This window comes from Pinus tabuliformis, chromosome 8 (genome assembly GCF_031772625.1).
Source record: "Pinus tabuliformis cultivar Carrire ecotype Pingquan chromosome 8, CPIR1, whole genome shotgun sequence".
NCBI classification, from domain to species: Eukaryota; Viridiplantae; Streptophyta; class Pinopsida; order Pinales; family Pinaceae; genus Pinus; species Pinus tabuliformis.
This window is the reverse complement of record NC_142294.1, coordinates 192030000-192044165: the sequence shown is the minus strand read 5'-3', so window position 1 is coordinate 192044165 and position 14166 is coordinate 192030000. Positions and strand designations below refer to the sequence as shown.

Here is a 14166-nt window from a genome sequence, read left to right as displayed (position 1 = left end):
GACAAAGTGCAATCCTCTTACTACTCCAATGGAACAAAACTTAAAGCTCACATCTATTGAAGGAAAGGAATTTGAGGATGCAACAAAGTATAGACAGCTTGTAGGAAGTCTCATCTAACTAACTACTTTTTTTTCCACTGGGAAAATCAGTAACTTTCATTTATATTTGAAAATTACATAAGCAGATGCCATAGCATTACTGTCTTGTTCATACAATATCCACCCTATCAGGTGTTTTTCAGTGTGTATCAAAAAGAACTAATTACATTTCTATGTTCGGCTCTGTCGCCTATTCGCATACAAATAGATTCTGTTTTATATTTATATCAGCAGTAATTGTCAAAAAATCTCCATTCTCGGTCAGTTGTTGGGACTATTGTCCCTCTGTTGCCTCTGATCTATATATGGTCGGTGGTAAAACTGATGTTCTTCTGTCCCCTGCTGCTCCACTATTTTCCCATCGCCTCGGGGAAGTGTCGAGGCCTCTTTGGAAAGTTTGTCAGCCTCGCTATTGTGTTCTCTGTAGATATGCACACAAGTGAAATGATCAAAAGCAGCTTTGAGAGTGAGAGTGTTATGTAATAAGTTGCTGAGTGTGTGAGAGTGGCATGTAGTGACATTATTGATCCAGTTTACAACCACCAACGAATCCCCAAATATATTGATCTGTGTGTGCTGATGTGATAAAGCAAAGTGGAGGAGATTATGTAATGCAGAGAGCTCAGCGAAATTGTTTGATCCAATTCCTAATCCCAGTTTGGCAAGATATCTATGCTGATCGTTTATGTGAAGGACAAATCCTCCACCGCACCTAGCTTGGTTCGCTGCCCCGTTGAAAAATGCCCAAGGGATGGATTTATCAATCTCGGGCATAGGCTGTATGTTTCTGATCCTTTGGGGAGGCGGATCTGGTAGATCCTGATAAGCAGCAATAACAGCAATTTCAATCCGGTTGCCCATAATCGGACGATCCTCAAATATAGCCCTATTCCGAGCGAGCCAGATGTACCATGTGGCCACAGGGGGGAGGTTGATAGATTTTGAGTCTGGGTGGCTTAGTGACCAGCTACCCCAAGCACTCTGTAGATCAGTTCCGCTCCAATGTCCCGAAATTCCCAAATGCTGACAAATATTTCTCCATAAGGTTTGAACAGCCGGGCAAAGAAGAAAGATGTGGTCTGTGAATTCCGCCGCATTTTTGCAGAAGGTGCACCAAGTGGGGCCATGAATGGCCCTGCGGGTCAGCTGTTCTCCCGTGGGAACGATACCATGGAGAGCACACCAGAAAAAAAGTTTTGATCGGGGAGAGGCCTTGAGCTTCCAAATGGTATGCCACCACGGGTGGATCTGTTCCGGAGTTCTGTGAGTTATGAGAGCACTGTAACCATGTTTTGGTGCATATATACCATGGTCTGCAGGGCACCAAATAAGTTCATCGGGCCCTTGTTTGATGCGAATATGAGATTCAGTTAAAGCCATAGTATATTGATCCCATTCTTGATGCCATTGAATAGGGAGATCCAATGATTGGGCAGATTTCCAAGCTTGCACAAGGATGTCTGTTCGATGTGGGTCTGCAATCTGAGCAAAATGTCGAATCCCCCGGGACTGTAGGTAAATTATAAGCTCTTGATTTAATACATGTCTGCCCCCGCTGTTGTTCCATGGGTCCATACCTATCCTGCCCGTCATGCCATCATTTATACGCCAAGCCAAATTGTCCCGAATGAGAGGGAGGGAATCAATCAAGGCCTTCCATACAGAAGAGCAACCTTTCGTAGACCAGGTTGGTAGCCGGGCCCAATCCATAATATTATGAGGCCAGATGTATTTGTGATAAGTAACATGAGTCCACAGATTTTGACTAGTGAGCAAAGTCCATCCCATCTTGGCAGCAAGTGCTTTGGCGAAATCTGGGAGGTCTTTGAGTCCCCAGCCACCCCATTTTTTGGGCAGAGAGATTTTCTTCCAGCTGATCCAAGAAAAAATTCTTTTCTCCTGGCTCCCATTCCATAGATAGCGATTGCACAACTACTGCATCCTCCCCAGGATGTTCCTTGGAATCCATGCTAGTGCCATCCAGAAGACCGGGGTAGCCTCTAGCACGGATTTGATTAGCACCAGTCTGCCAGCCCTAGAGAGATATTTGTGGCTCCAGCCCATAAGCCTCTTTTCCATTTTGGCCACCAACCAAACCCAATCAACAATCCTCTGGCAGGTGGGCTTCAGATTGAACCCCAGGTATTTGAGGCCTCTATCCAGAGTATGCACCGAGTAAGGAAAAGCTTGTAGGGCCGTCCGAGTCTCCTGAACAGATGTGCGTGCGTAGGTGATGGTGGATTTCGTCTGATTTGGCAGCATACCAGTTGCAGCAGAGAATCTTTGCAAGATTTTCAAAAAGGTCCGGGAATCCCTGACACTGCCATCAAGTAGAATAAGGACATCATCCACAAATAGAAGATGTGTAAGGTAGCACAAGTCTGATATGCCAAGACCTCCAATGTCTCCATTCCTCTTTGTAGCTTCCATGAGGCGACTGAGGCCTTCCATGACCAAGAGAAAGAGAAGTGGAGATAGGGGGCATCCCTGACGCAGACCTCTTTCTGAGTGGAAAAAAGTTGAGGCCGAGCCATTGATGAGGATACTGAACGAGGGAGAGGTGATGCAGGCCATGATCCAAGTAATATAAGCATGTGGGAACCCCAAGTGTATGAGAATCATTTTCACATAGAGCCAGCTGACACGATCGAAAGCTTTGGAGAGGTCAATTTTGAGGAGGATAGCTTTTAGATTCTTAGACCAGATGGAATGAAGGGCTTCTTGAGCAAGTCCAATGGCCTCATGAATTTGTCTGGAATCAAGAAAAGCAAATTGCTGCGGGGCGATGGATATGGAGAGGATAGGTCTAAGCATGTTAGCTATGATTTTTGAGATGATCTTATATAGGCAGTTACACAAAGAAATGGGACGATAGTCATCAAAGGATGTCGGGGAATCCGATTTGGGTATGAGGGCAATGAAAGTGGAGTTGATAGCATGATAAATGGATCCAGTAGTTCTGCTTTCCTCAACCACCCTCAGCAGATCCTGCCCCAGCTCTTCATAAAAGGCAAGGTAGAATTCGATGGTCCATCCATCTGGACCTGGACTTTTATCTTTCTTGAACCACTTCAACACCCCTTCAAGCTCTTTAGCTGTAACAGGGTCTGTTAAGTCCGCCACATCCTCATCCTCCACAAATCGAGGGACATGGTTAGCCACATTGATGATGTCCAGTAGATTGGCTTCCCGGGGACTCTTATACAGGTTCCTAAAATGAGAGGTGCCCAGGTGAGCAAGCTTATGAAAGTTGTCTGCAATATCACCATCCGGAGAGGGGAGCTTCCAGATAGTATTAGAGACCTTCCTGCTCTTTGCATAGTTGTGAAAGAACTTTGTGTTGTCATCCTCAGCTTGAATCCATAATGATCTACTTCTTAATCTGATGGATTCCTCCCTCTCGTTGAGGATTTTGGCTTTTTGTCTCTCCAAGTCAATAAGCCTGTCTTTGTCATCCGCATATATGAATCCCAGGCCTCGATCGTCAGTTAGAGAGAATAGATCAGCCTCTATTTGAGTAAGTTGAGCGGAATCCCTCTCCAATTTCTCCTTAGCCCACTGAATAGATATATGCTTTAATTCAGTAAGATTTCTGCAGAACCCTTTAGCATATGATTCATTGTCATTTATAGGATGTGCTGACCAGTACTCCTTGATCAGCTTGATGTATGAAGGGTCCTTCAGCCAGGTGTGGTTGAACTTGAAAGGTGCCTTGGGTTTCTTGGAAGGGCCATGCAACTCCAAATAAATAGGGTTATGGTCCGATATCCCCCCCGAGCCAACCCATTGACGGAACAGATGCACACGCTGGAGAAGAGGCTCTTTAAGGAGAAATCTGTCAAGTCTGCGAGCAAGGGCAGCATCCCCTACTCGTCTATTCCTCGAGGTAGGAAGGGGGCGCTGCAAAGGGATATCAATAAAATTAGATTGCTCTAACAGGTTGAGCATGAAATCTGTAATGGGATCGATTTGAGCATCAGATCCCCAGGACTCTCTGAAACCCAGGAAGAAATTAAGATCACCTCCGATGATGACATGATGTTCATTCAGTAAAGGGAGCTGGAGGATATGCTGCCAAAATGCTTCTCTCTGGGAGCAGGGCGCATATATATTGACAATTCTAAGATCCATGCCGAGATCGGCAGAGAAAATATCCATACCAATGAATCCCGCCCCCCCCCCCCAACTTGATATCAGATTAATGGTGCGCGAGTTGATCCCAATGGCAAGCCCCCCAGACCGACCCACAACATCAATAGCAAAAAAGTTCCAACCAGGGATCAATGTGCGCATGGCTTGGGAACAATGTTCAGCAGAGCAGAGGGTTTCTTGCAACATGATAATATCAACAGGCTCAGATTCGATGAGCCTCTTCAAGGCTAGTTTCTTGGAGGAACTAGCCAGTCCTCTACAATTAAATGAAAGACACTTCATGGGGAACATTTCTTGGGGTATGTCCCGCTCTAAGGACCCCGTCAATGGTCGATTGTCTGCCAGAGACCACTTTTGCCCCAGCAAGTTTAATAGCTTTAGAGAGATGGGATTTTCTCCCTCTGGTGTTCGAAACACCCCCTTCAGGAACTACAATGCCCAACCCGGAATGTCCAATAGGGGTCTCTTTGGCAGGGTTCCGAGATCTAAGAAAGTATGGATGTGGAGGGGAAGACGCTCGCGGGGAGGAGCAATTCTTATGGGGGGAAGTGGTAATAATAGGGTCCGATGAGATGGGGGGAGACGAAGTAAGAGGACAATGAATCATAGGAGAATGAGATGAGGGACCAATGATCTCAATCGATGAAAAAAACAGAGATGAAGGAGGATCAGAGATCATACCCGCTTCAGCCGCCGAGCGAGCCCTGGTGATAGGAGGCGAAGGACGCCTGTGTCCAGAGACGTCCACAGATGCTGAAGCTGGAGGGGACAGACCAGCAGAGGGAGGCCGAGAAACGCCGGGGGATGCCATCCTGGAAGACGTCGGGGTATTCTTCGGAGTGTCTTCCGCTTTCTTGTTTAGAGGACAGTCCTTAGCGAGGTGACCGACTTTATGGCACCTCCTGCAGCGGAAAGGGACACCTTCATAATCCAATAGCTGTACCCTGATGCATCTGCCCCATTGTAGCGTAATTTGCTCCTCCAGCCCTTCCTGAGTGTCCAGATGAACCAAAATCCGTGCAAGTGTTCGGCTCCCTGATTCCACAAAAGTGCGATCGAAATCCAAATAGGTCCCGAGGGCATTTCCAACCCAAATGAACACTTCTTCAGCCCAGAAAGGTAGAGGAAGACCCGGGAGGCGAACCTAGATCAGTCCTGCACCAAGCTGTTCCCGCTCAGGTTCAAAAAGAGGACTCCAACGCTTGAGGAGAACCGGAGCCATTTCGATATGCCAATAACGCCCCAGTACCAGATCTGTCTGGCTTTCCTTGGAGAATTTTAGTGAGAACCAACCTCTTGGGAGAACATGAACCTCTGGCAGATCAAATAACACTCCGCCCCAGATCTCCTTAACCCATAGGGTGAGTCTCTGCCTTGAGTAGGTTCTGCCTCGGACGTGTCCTACCAACACGGTGTTCGCGATATCCATATATTCCCCGAGCGGCTTCGATTCGTCAAATTTTATGGAAATGTCCCTCGACGTAGATCTCACACAGTCAACCTTCTTTTTGCCAGATCGAGGGGCCGACGGGTGATCAACCAGAGGGTTGGTGATGCCCTCCCTGGAAGGGGGCTGAGTGGGGCGGGTAGAGACCGCAGGGGTTTCAAAACAACCAGAAGGGCGCAAGCCTGAGGTGGATGGATGAGCAGCAGGGATAGCGATCGGCGGAGGGAGAGGCACCGATATGAGGGGCGGAGCCAGAGGATCAAACGAAGGCGAGGGAGGAGTATGAGAGGCCAAAAACTGCAGAGAACCAGGTGAAAGCGGAGGGACCTCGAAGGGCGGTGATTCAGAGGGGAAGGCTCCAGCGGATGATGTGGAGCGATAGACAATGGGCGCAGCGGATGTGGGGTAGGATGGGTGCCCAGGTACCGATGTCGAAGAGGAGGGCCCGAACAGTGAATGTTGTCCAAAGCAAGGGTTCCTGAAAATAATTTTATCCGGCGATGGATCCGCCGAATAGTTCACTGATTCAAGCTCCAGAGCATCCATAACTGACACCTTGACTGCACCGATAGAGACTGTTGCGGATAACAGTGGGATTGCTGCAGCTGGTGGTTCAGGATCGTGACCGCAGCGGTAGGGAGCAGGGCAGAAAGGTTAACCAAACCCTAGTCCCTACGAGCCGTAGTAGATGCGCAATAGGTAACCCTAGCCCAGACCTTTGCGCGTACGCTCCATCCCTCCTTCCTCCATTATTGGCTCAACTAACTAACTACTACCAGACCAGACATTTCATTTGCTGTTCGAATCCTCTCTAGGTTTATGCAAAAGCCTTATGAGGGACATTGGTCTACTGCAAAAAGAGTTCTAAAGTACTTGAAGGGAACTCAAGACTTTGGAATCAAGTACACACAGGTGGATGACTTCAGCTTGATCGGATACTCTGATTCAGACTTCGATGGAGACAAAGAAACTGGGGTATCTACTTCAGGATATGCTATGAGTCTTGGATCAGGAGTTGTCTCCTGGAGATCACGCAAACAATCATTCCCAACAGATTCCACAACAGAAGCAAAATACGTGGCAGCAGATCAAGCAAGAAAAGAAATTGTGTGGCTTAGGAAAATTCCTAAAGATTTCCAAGTAAAACAAGTACAATCAACTCCACTCATGATTGACAACACCTCTGCAATAAAGTTGGCCAAGAACCCAAGGTTCCATGATCGAACAAAGCACATCAATACTAAATATCATCTAATTAGACATCGTGTTGAGGCCAAAACAATCCATCTTCGTCATTGTTCCACAAACGAGAAAATTGCAGACATCTTCACCAAAGCGCTTGGAAGAGAAAAGATTGAAAGATTCAGAATGATGCTTGGACTCACCAACATCCCTTCAGATTAAGGGGGGGAATGTTGACACCTAATCCTCACGATTGGGTGAATTTATGTAAATAATTAAATTAAGAATATGAACAGTCATCAGGAGATGAACTAAACAGTCACACCCTTCTGTATATAACAATAACATACCTGATGGAATAATACGAATCAATTTTTCTGCCTAATGGAGTTACTGCCTGGCTTGACACTTTGGAGTACAAGAGGTGAAATATCTGGGTCATATTGTATCTCATGAAGGATTTAAGGTAGACCCTAGCAAAATTAAAACCATTAAGGAATGGAAAATCCCCACATCCATAAAGCATCTGCGAGGATTTCTCGAGTTGACAGGGTATTATCGCAAGTTTGTTAAGAATTATGGGAGAATAGTAGCACCTCTAACAACATTATCGAAGAAAGATGCATTTTCATGGACTCCAGAAGCAACAAAGGCCTTCGAACATCTTAAAGAAGCAATGTGCCAAGCACCGGTCTTAGCTACACCGGACCTCACAAAAACCTTTATTGTGTAATGTGATGCTTCAGGAAATGGAATTGGTGTTGTTTTAATGCAAGATGAAGGACCCATTGCTTTTGAAAGTCGTCCAACCAAGGGAAGGTTTTTAATAAAGATATTTATGAGAAGGAAATGTTGGCGATACTACATGCGCTTAAGAAATTCCGACCCTACCTAATGGGAAGACACTTCAAGGTAAAAACGGATCATGATAGCCTTAAATACTTTTTAGAACAAAGATTATCCTCTGAAGAGAAACAAAAGTGGGTCACAAATATGTTGGGTTATGACTTTGAAATCATCTACAAAAAAGGGAAGCAAAATGTGGTGGCAGATGCACTCTCAAGAAAGGATGAGGATGTGGAAGCATTGTTGTGCGCCATTTCTATTATCAAACCAGATTGGATAAACGAAGCAAGGGAGGAATGGAAGAATGATGAAGAAGTATGGGCACTTATTCGAAAGTTACAACAAGATTCCAGTACATCTGATACATTTAGCTGGCAAAATGATTCGTTATGGTACAAAGATCACTTATACCTATGTAAGAATTCGCAACTCAAACAAAAAATGCTTATGGAATTGCACACTTCTCCCTTAGGAGGGCACTACGGATTTTTAAAAACTCACCACAGGGTTAAGAAGGAATTTTTTTGGGATGACCTTAAATCGGATATTCAAAAGCTTGTGGTGGAATGTTTGGTTTGCCAACAAAATAAAGTTGAAACAATTAAGACCCCTGGTCTATTACAACCTTTATCCATTCCAAGCCAACGTTGGGAGGAGGTTTCAATGGATTTTATCACGGGTTTACCCAAGTCTAAGGGAAAGAGTGTCATCATGGTGGTAGTTGACAGACTTACCAAGTATGCACAATTTTGTGCATTCTCACATCCATTTAAAGCCAGTATAGTTTCTACTACATTTATGGAAACAATTCAAAAGCTACATGGAAACCCAAAGATTATTGTAAGTGACAGAGATCCCAATTTCACTGGAAATTTTTGGACAGAATTATTTTGTTTTCTAGGTACTCAGTTAGCTCATAGCTCATCTTATCATCCTCTATCTGATGGGCAAACTGAGATAGTAAACAAATGTTTGGAAGGATTTCATCGTTGCTTTGTATCTGATAAACAGACACAATGGGTCAAATGGTTACCTCTAGCTGAATGTTGGTATAACACTTGCTTCCATACAGCAACAAAAATGACCCCATTTATGGCAGTTTATGGATATCAGCCACCATCCATCACATCATATTTAAGAGAAAATTCTAAGGTTCAAGCAGTGGAACATCACATCGAACATCAACAAAAAGTCCTCCAACTCTTAAAGGATAACCTCGTGTTGGCACAAAATAGAATGAAACAACAGGCAGATCAGCATCACAGTGAAAGAAGTTTTGATGTAGGTGATTGGATATTCGTACGGCTACAACCATATAAACAAATGTCCCTCAAGCAAGCTAAGAAGGATAATAAATTATCACCAAAGTATTATGGTCCGTACAAGATGTTGCAAAAGATTGGTACTATGGCATACAAATTGGAGCTTCCTGCAGCGTCTCGAGTGCACCCAGTTTTCCATGTTTCATGTTTAAAGAAGGTTATATGTGACAAGCTCCCAGTTCAAACAATATTTCTAGAACTTGACGAGGAAGGAAAAATTATATTGGAACCGGAAGCAGTCACAGAAATAAGAACTCAATAGCTACGAAATCGATCAATTTTGGAGTATCTCGTCAAGTGGAAGAACTTATCCACTGAAGATTCCACATGGGAGGATGAGAATTTTATACAGAAGCATCTATAACTACTCGAGCGTTGAGGACAAAATTTTTTGAAGGAGAGGGGTATGTTAGGTCCCTATAATACTAGTGATTACCCCATTACTATTGTAGTTGTATCCCTTATTAAAATTGTTGAGCCCCTATTATCCCCATATTTTTATTATTGTGCCCCATCGAATCCCTCTATTGTTATTTTTGTGGCTTTATATTATTATTGTTAGGTTAGTTGGGTTATATTGTGACTCCATAGACTCCTATATATAGAAAGGAGGTTTTGTCATTTGAATCATCCAAGAATTGTTTATTTATGTAATGTAAAGGAGGTTGCCCCCTCAAAGAGGCTGAATTCTAAGGTGTTGATCTCTCTTTTCTATCTTTTTGTGACCAGGTTTCATAACAATTTGTTTTATTTTCTTTCTAACATAACATTTTCTTTTTTCCTTGATTTTTTAGAGAATCTACCTAACATTTTCTTTGATATGGACATGATTATCTAGATATTTTCTTTTACTAGCACTTTATTCACTATTATTATGTCCATATCCTAACTTAACATTTTTTCAAATATTCTATCTTATCAAAACCAAAAAATGCTACAACACGGTCAATAGTAGAACCTATTCACTGTTGTAAATGCCCTTTGATATCCTGGGTGACCTGAATATGGATTAGCATGAAATTTCCTGAGGATAAGCTTCTTGAGCTTATTGTCTACTGCACATATATCCTGTCTCTAAAGTTGACCAATCCATCAACTCTAAGACAATAGTCCACATACTAATCACATATACCTTGCTATAACCTCTTTCTAAGCTCTTTATACTTGTAATCTTGTTTTCCTTCCTACAAGATCTGATCCTATAAATTTTTCCCATAAGGACTCATAGTTGTTAGATGATTTACCTATATCCGCCTGCTAAGTGCATTTGCAACCCTGTTCTCTTTACCTTTAAAGTACATGATCTCAAATTCAAACTCATTGATTATGGCCAACCATCTAGCATGTCTGCCATTAAAATTTAGTTAGTTAAATAGATATATCAATCTACTGTGATCTCTCATCAATACGAATCTCGTACCAAGAAGATAGTGCCTCCACACCTTCAATGCATGGATTATCACTGCCAACTCAAGATCACCTGTTGGATAATTTTGCTTGTCCTAATTCAATTTCCTTGACTCATAGCATACTACATTTCCTTCCTACATAGGGATTCCACTAAGACCTCTCTTGCAAGTGTAAATACATGCCCGTGGTAATGGCTCCAACCACCCTAAAATTTTTTGCCTTTCCCTCATTTTGGAGCCTCCAGGCTAAATTCTAGTATCTTGTCTTACACTGCCTAGGTACCTTTGGTTTCATCAAGCTTTATATTTCACTTTATAGCTTGTATTTTATTACTTTCTTTCTTGTCTAACCACAAGCTTACCCTGTGACTTTGGTTCATCTCGTTCTAGCATTGCCTTGAAGGTTTGCGCAATCCTAGAGGGAAACCATCTTTGTTATCAGGAAATGCGTAGTTCATCCAACAATCAGCTTTAGTTGCAGAATTGTGGAGACCTATTTGGAAGCTTCTCTTCAGCTGGGAAATTGTGTAGAGCATGAGAGGTAGCCATAGCTACTCAACCCAGGAATTGCGTAGAAGCATTCCCTCAACTGTTACCCGATGCATGTGTGGGTGAGTTACCTAGTTCTCCCCAGAACTGCGCAATTTCTCTATGCATGCATGGAAGCCTTTCCTAGAAAAGAAAAAAATTTCCCTAAAAATAGGGATCTATTTTTAGCAGTTGGAGTTACAACTCAGTTAGTTTTAGAAATTGTCACCACATGTCTCTTTTTCCTAGATTTTTGGACTTCACATCATAAACCTTGAATAAATCAAATCTATTTAATGGACATGGAAATATCTCATTTTCACACTCGATCTTGGAGCTCTAGCATTCTTGAGGCATCTAGGAACCTTCAGTATAGTCAACACAACTTTTCTAGGTAAGTCTTTATTTTCTAGTCTTTTGAAGCTTTTTCTATCATGTTTGTTTCCTTGGCTTGTAAGGATGTTGTTTTACATGTTTTATTGAACGAGCACTGGCATTTTGATTTTTTTTGTCTTGTAGAAGTGTTGTTTTATGTTTTGCATTGACTTTCCTAAGAGTCCTGTTCATAACCCAGTTTTTGCACTAACGTTCGTCATTGCAGGGAATCTCCCCACAGGCAATGTTGTTCTTTTGTTTGACTAATTCCTACATTTTTCTTGATTATGTGTATCACCATTCACTCATATCTACACTGATCTTCACTCACACATTCCGATCTACTCGTTTACAAGTTTCCCTTTGGTAGATCTAGGTTACCTTGGCCGAGATCTAGCTCTTCCTAGCATGCATTGTGTATTTCTAAATCTCAAGGATATGCCTTGGCTACAGGAATGGAACTGAGGTTTCCAGTGAATGGATCCCACTATGCACTACGCAGTTCTAGGAGTCAGTCTCAGAGTCTTTCACATTGGGATTATACAATTCGTAGTCCTAGCTAGCATAAAAGCCACATGGGATTGTGCATTGTGTAGTTTCAATCATCAGCAAGCCGCACTAGACTATGCATTGCATAGTTCGAGTCATCATCACCTCTCACTGGCACTTGGGACTGCGCAATGTGTAGATCCAACTGAAATTCCCTTACGTTGAAAACATAGAATTAGATAATCTTACCCTACAGTTGCCCAACTTGTTGCATGATCGATTCTTGAAGTCATTTTTTATTTCAAGCTAACATTTGCTTGCCATGAGTGTCCTCTCTTCCTCCAGGTACATTGGTTTTTGAGAATATTCTTAGTAGTACAGGTAGAATGGATTCCAAGAGATTTGGATCAAAGGATACCATCGAGAGTAGTACTAGAGATGTAGTTGAACAAGTGGCAATGAACTTTCCACTCTATGCAGACACACAACTATTCATAGAGAAGGATATGAAGATAACATGGCAAGAAATTTAGGATATATTTGCAGGGAGCTTCAAGGAAGATTTAGAAGATCGTTAGGTCTATGTCAAGATATAGAAGTCAGGCTTGTACAAGTTTTCATTCAGGTACACTACCTTCCCATGTGTGGACATCATTCACTAGATTCTCTCACATGCTGATCTTGAGATGACGAAATAGAGAAGTGCCATTGGAACACAACTTTTTACATTTAGGAAAGAAAAATGTCATCATATGTATGACTTACCGCAATCGATGAACCACTTCGATGCACTCTTCTATACTCCCAACAACAATGTGAACACTAGAGTCATCATGAAACATTGGGTAAAAGAGTAATCGAAGTTTAGGTCAAAAGCCAATCATGTCTACAAGACTAAGTCACTCAGAAAGGCCTACCAACTCTTGATCATCTTTGCATGTCACTTCTATGGACAAGAGATCACGAAGATCTTTCCACAGACTTGGGTTGTTGTGTTGGATCAATTAGAAAATGAAGGAAGGCCATTCAACTGGTCAGATACATTGGCTCTTCATATGAAATTTCATGTGACTAATGCCTGAAATCTCCCGAAGGATGAGAAAGTGAGATTTTATATGTCCACGTACTTTCTTGATGTAATTTGTGCCCAACATCAGTTTCCTGGCATGGGTTGCACATGGACACCATCAGAGGATGTTGTGAACATTTTTTGCAAGTTGATTTCTAAGTGTAGCTACTGACGAGTCATGGAAAGGCTATCTGACCACGTCATCACCATGGTTTAAAAGATGATCTTTGAGTAGGATCCACCTTCCATGTACCAAGAAGAAATGCAGAAATTTCTTAACATTGCAGATTGGTATGCCTCACCCGGTGGCATCTTCATTGAGATGTTTGGTGGAGAGAAACCTTTACATGTGCTACCAAGGTTTGCCACAGATAAGTTAGTCATGCAAGAGGTTGCATATCACATCTCCACAGGGCTATCAATAGGACTATACAGGAGGAAGAAGTCATAGTGGTCTCCTATTCCTTTGTGGATTGGATTGTATGAGATATGGAGCTTAAAGGATGCCGATGCCGAGGCTGAGGATGTAAAGAAGTTTTAGTTTGGCACTAAGGATTTCAATTTGTATGATCCCCATTGTATATGCAAGAACCACTATGCGAAGGTGTACTATGCATGGATCCAAGGGGCATATCATTTGCTAGAGGAGGAACCTTGGAGGTATTTCTACAACTCCTCTAGGCTTAATGAACTAGTCAAGATGGCTATAGAATGGAAAGTAGCTCTATAGATAGCATCACCACAAGAAGCAACAACAAGAGTAGCAGTGAGTTGAAAATTACTGCAGGACAAGCGCAAGAGGAATATTTTTGAGAACCTAGATGCTAAGAAAAGCTACAGGTTCAAAGAATATCCTCTTGTTGAGAAAGTAGAATTGGAAATAGAGTTGAAGAGGTGAAATTGTGAAAGTAGAGTAGAATGGAGTAAGAATGAGAAGCAAACATTGGAGGATGCAGAGAAGAGGTTGCAAGAAAGAAAGAATAAGTTGAAAGAAGAGCAGGAGCTAAGAAGGAGAGAGAGGGAAGAGAAGAATAAATAGGAACATGAAGAAAGCTAAGGTGTAATGACAAAGAAAATTGCGCCTATACAAGTTGAGGAGTCAAAGTAGCCAAGAGATGAAGAAGAGGGTGAGAAAGTGTAGGTTCGGGATCTTTCTCAATAAATTGAGCAAATGGTTAAAGAAATAGACATGGATTTGGAATAGGAGCCACAGTACCAATATACCGACCTCATGTCGAGAATGTTAGA

At 42.6% G+C, this 14166-nt stretch overlaps 2 protein-coding genes across 2 annotated transcripts; both read right to left on the bottom strand.

Annotated features, from left to right (window-relative positions):
• Window positions 1–360: 360 nt before the first annotated feature.
• LOC149234781 (uncharacterized) lies at window positions 361–1887 on the bottom strand. Its single transcript, XM_089368380.1, has one exon. The coding sequence runs from the start codon at window positions 1885–1887 to the stop codon at window positions 361–363; it is 1527 nt and encodes a 508-aa protein (XP_089224506.1).
• Window positions 1888–2031: 144 nt separating this feature from the next.
• Window positions 2032–6244, bottom strand: LOC149234780 (uncharacterized). Its single transcript, XM_089368379.1, has 4 exons — window positions 5413–6244; window positions 4933–5286; window positions 3144–4589; window positions 2032–2543 (listed from the first exon to the last, which is right to left on the bottom strand). The coding sequence occupies exons 1-4, from the start codon at window positions 6242–6244 to the stop codon at window positions 2032–2034; spliced, it is 3144 nt and encodes a 1047-aa protein (XP_089224505.1).
• Window positions 6245–14166: the final 7922 nt, after the last annotated feature.

Bases quoted from the DNA above. Each gene is read 5' to 3' on its own strand.
- LOC149234781 (XM_089368380.1), bottom strand. From the start codon at position 1,887: ATGGGATGGACTTTGCTCACTAGTCAAAATCTGTGGACTCATGTTACT.
- LOC149234780 (XM_089368379.1), bottom strand. From the start codon at position 6,244: ATGGATGCTCTGGAGCTTGAATCAGTGAACTATTCGGCGGATCCATCG. The intron at 5,287-5,412 runs GTGCAGGACTGA...TTGTGGAATCAG, and splicing joins ACCTGAGCGGGAACAGCTTG to GGAGCCGAACACTTGCACGG. The intron at 4,590-4,932 runs GTATGATCTCTG...GGTCTCTGGCAG, and splicing joins TCGCTCGGCGGCTGAAGCGG to ACAATCGACCATTGACGGGG.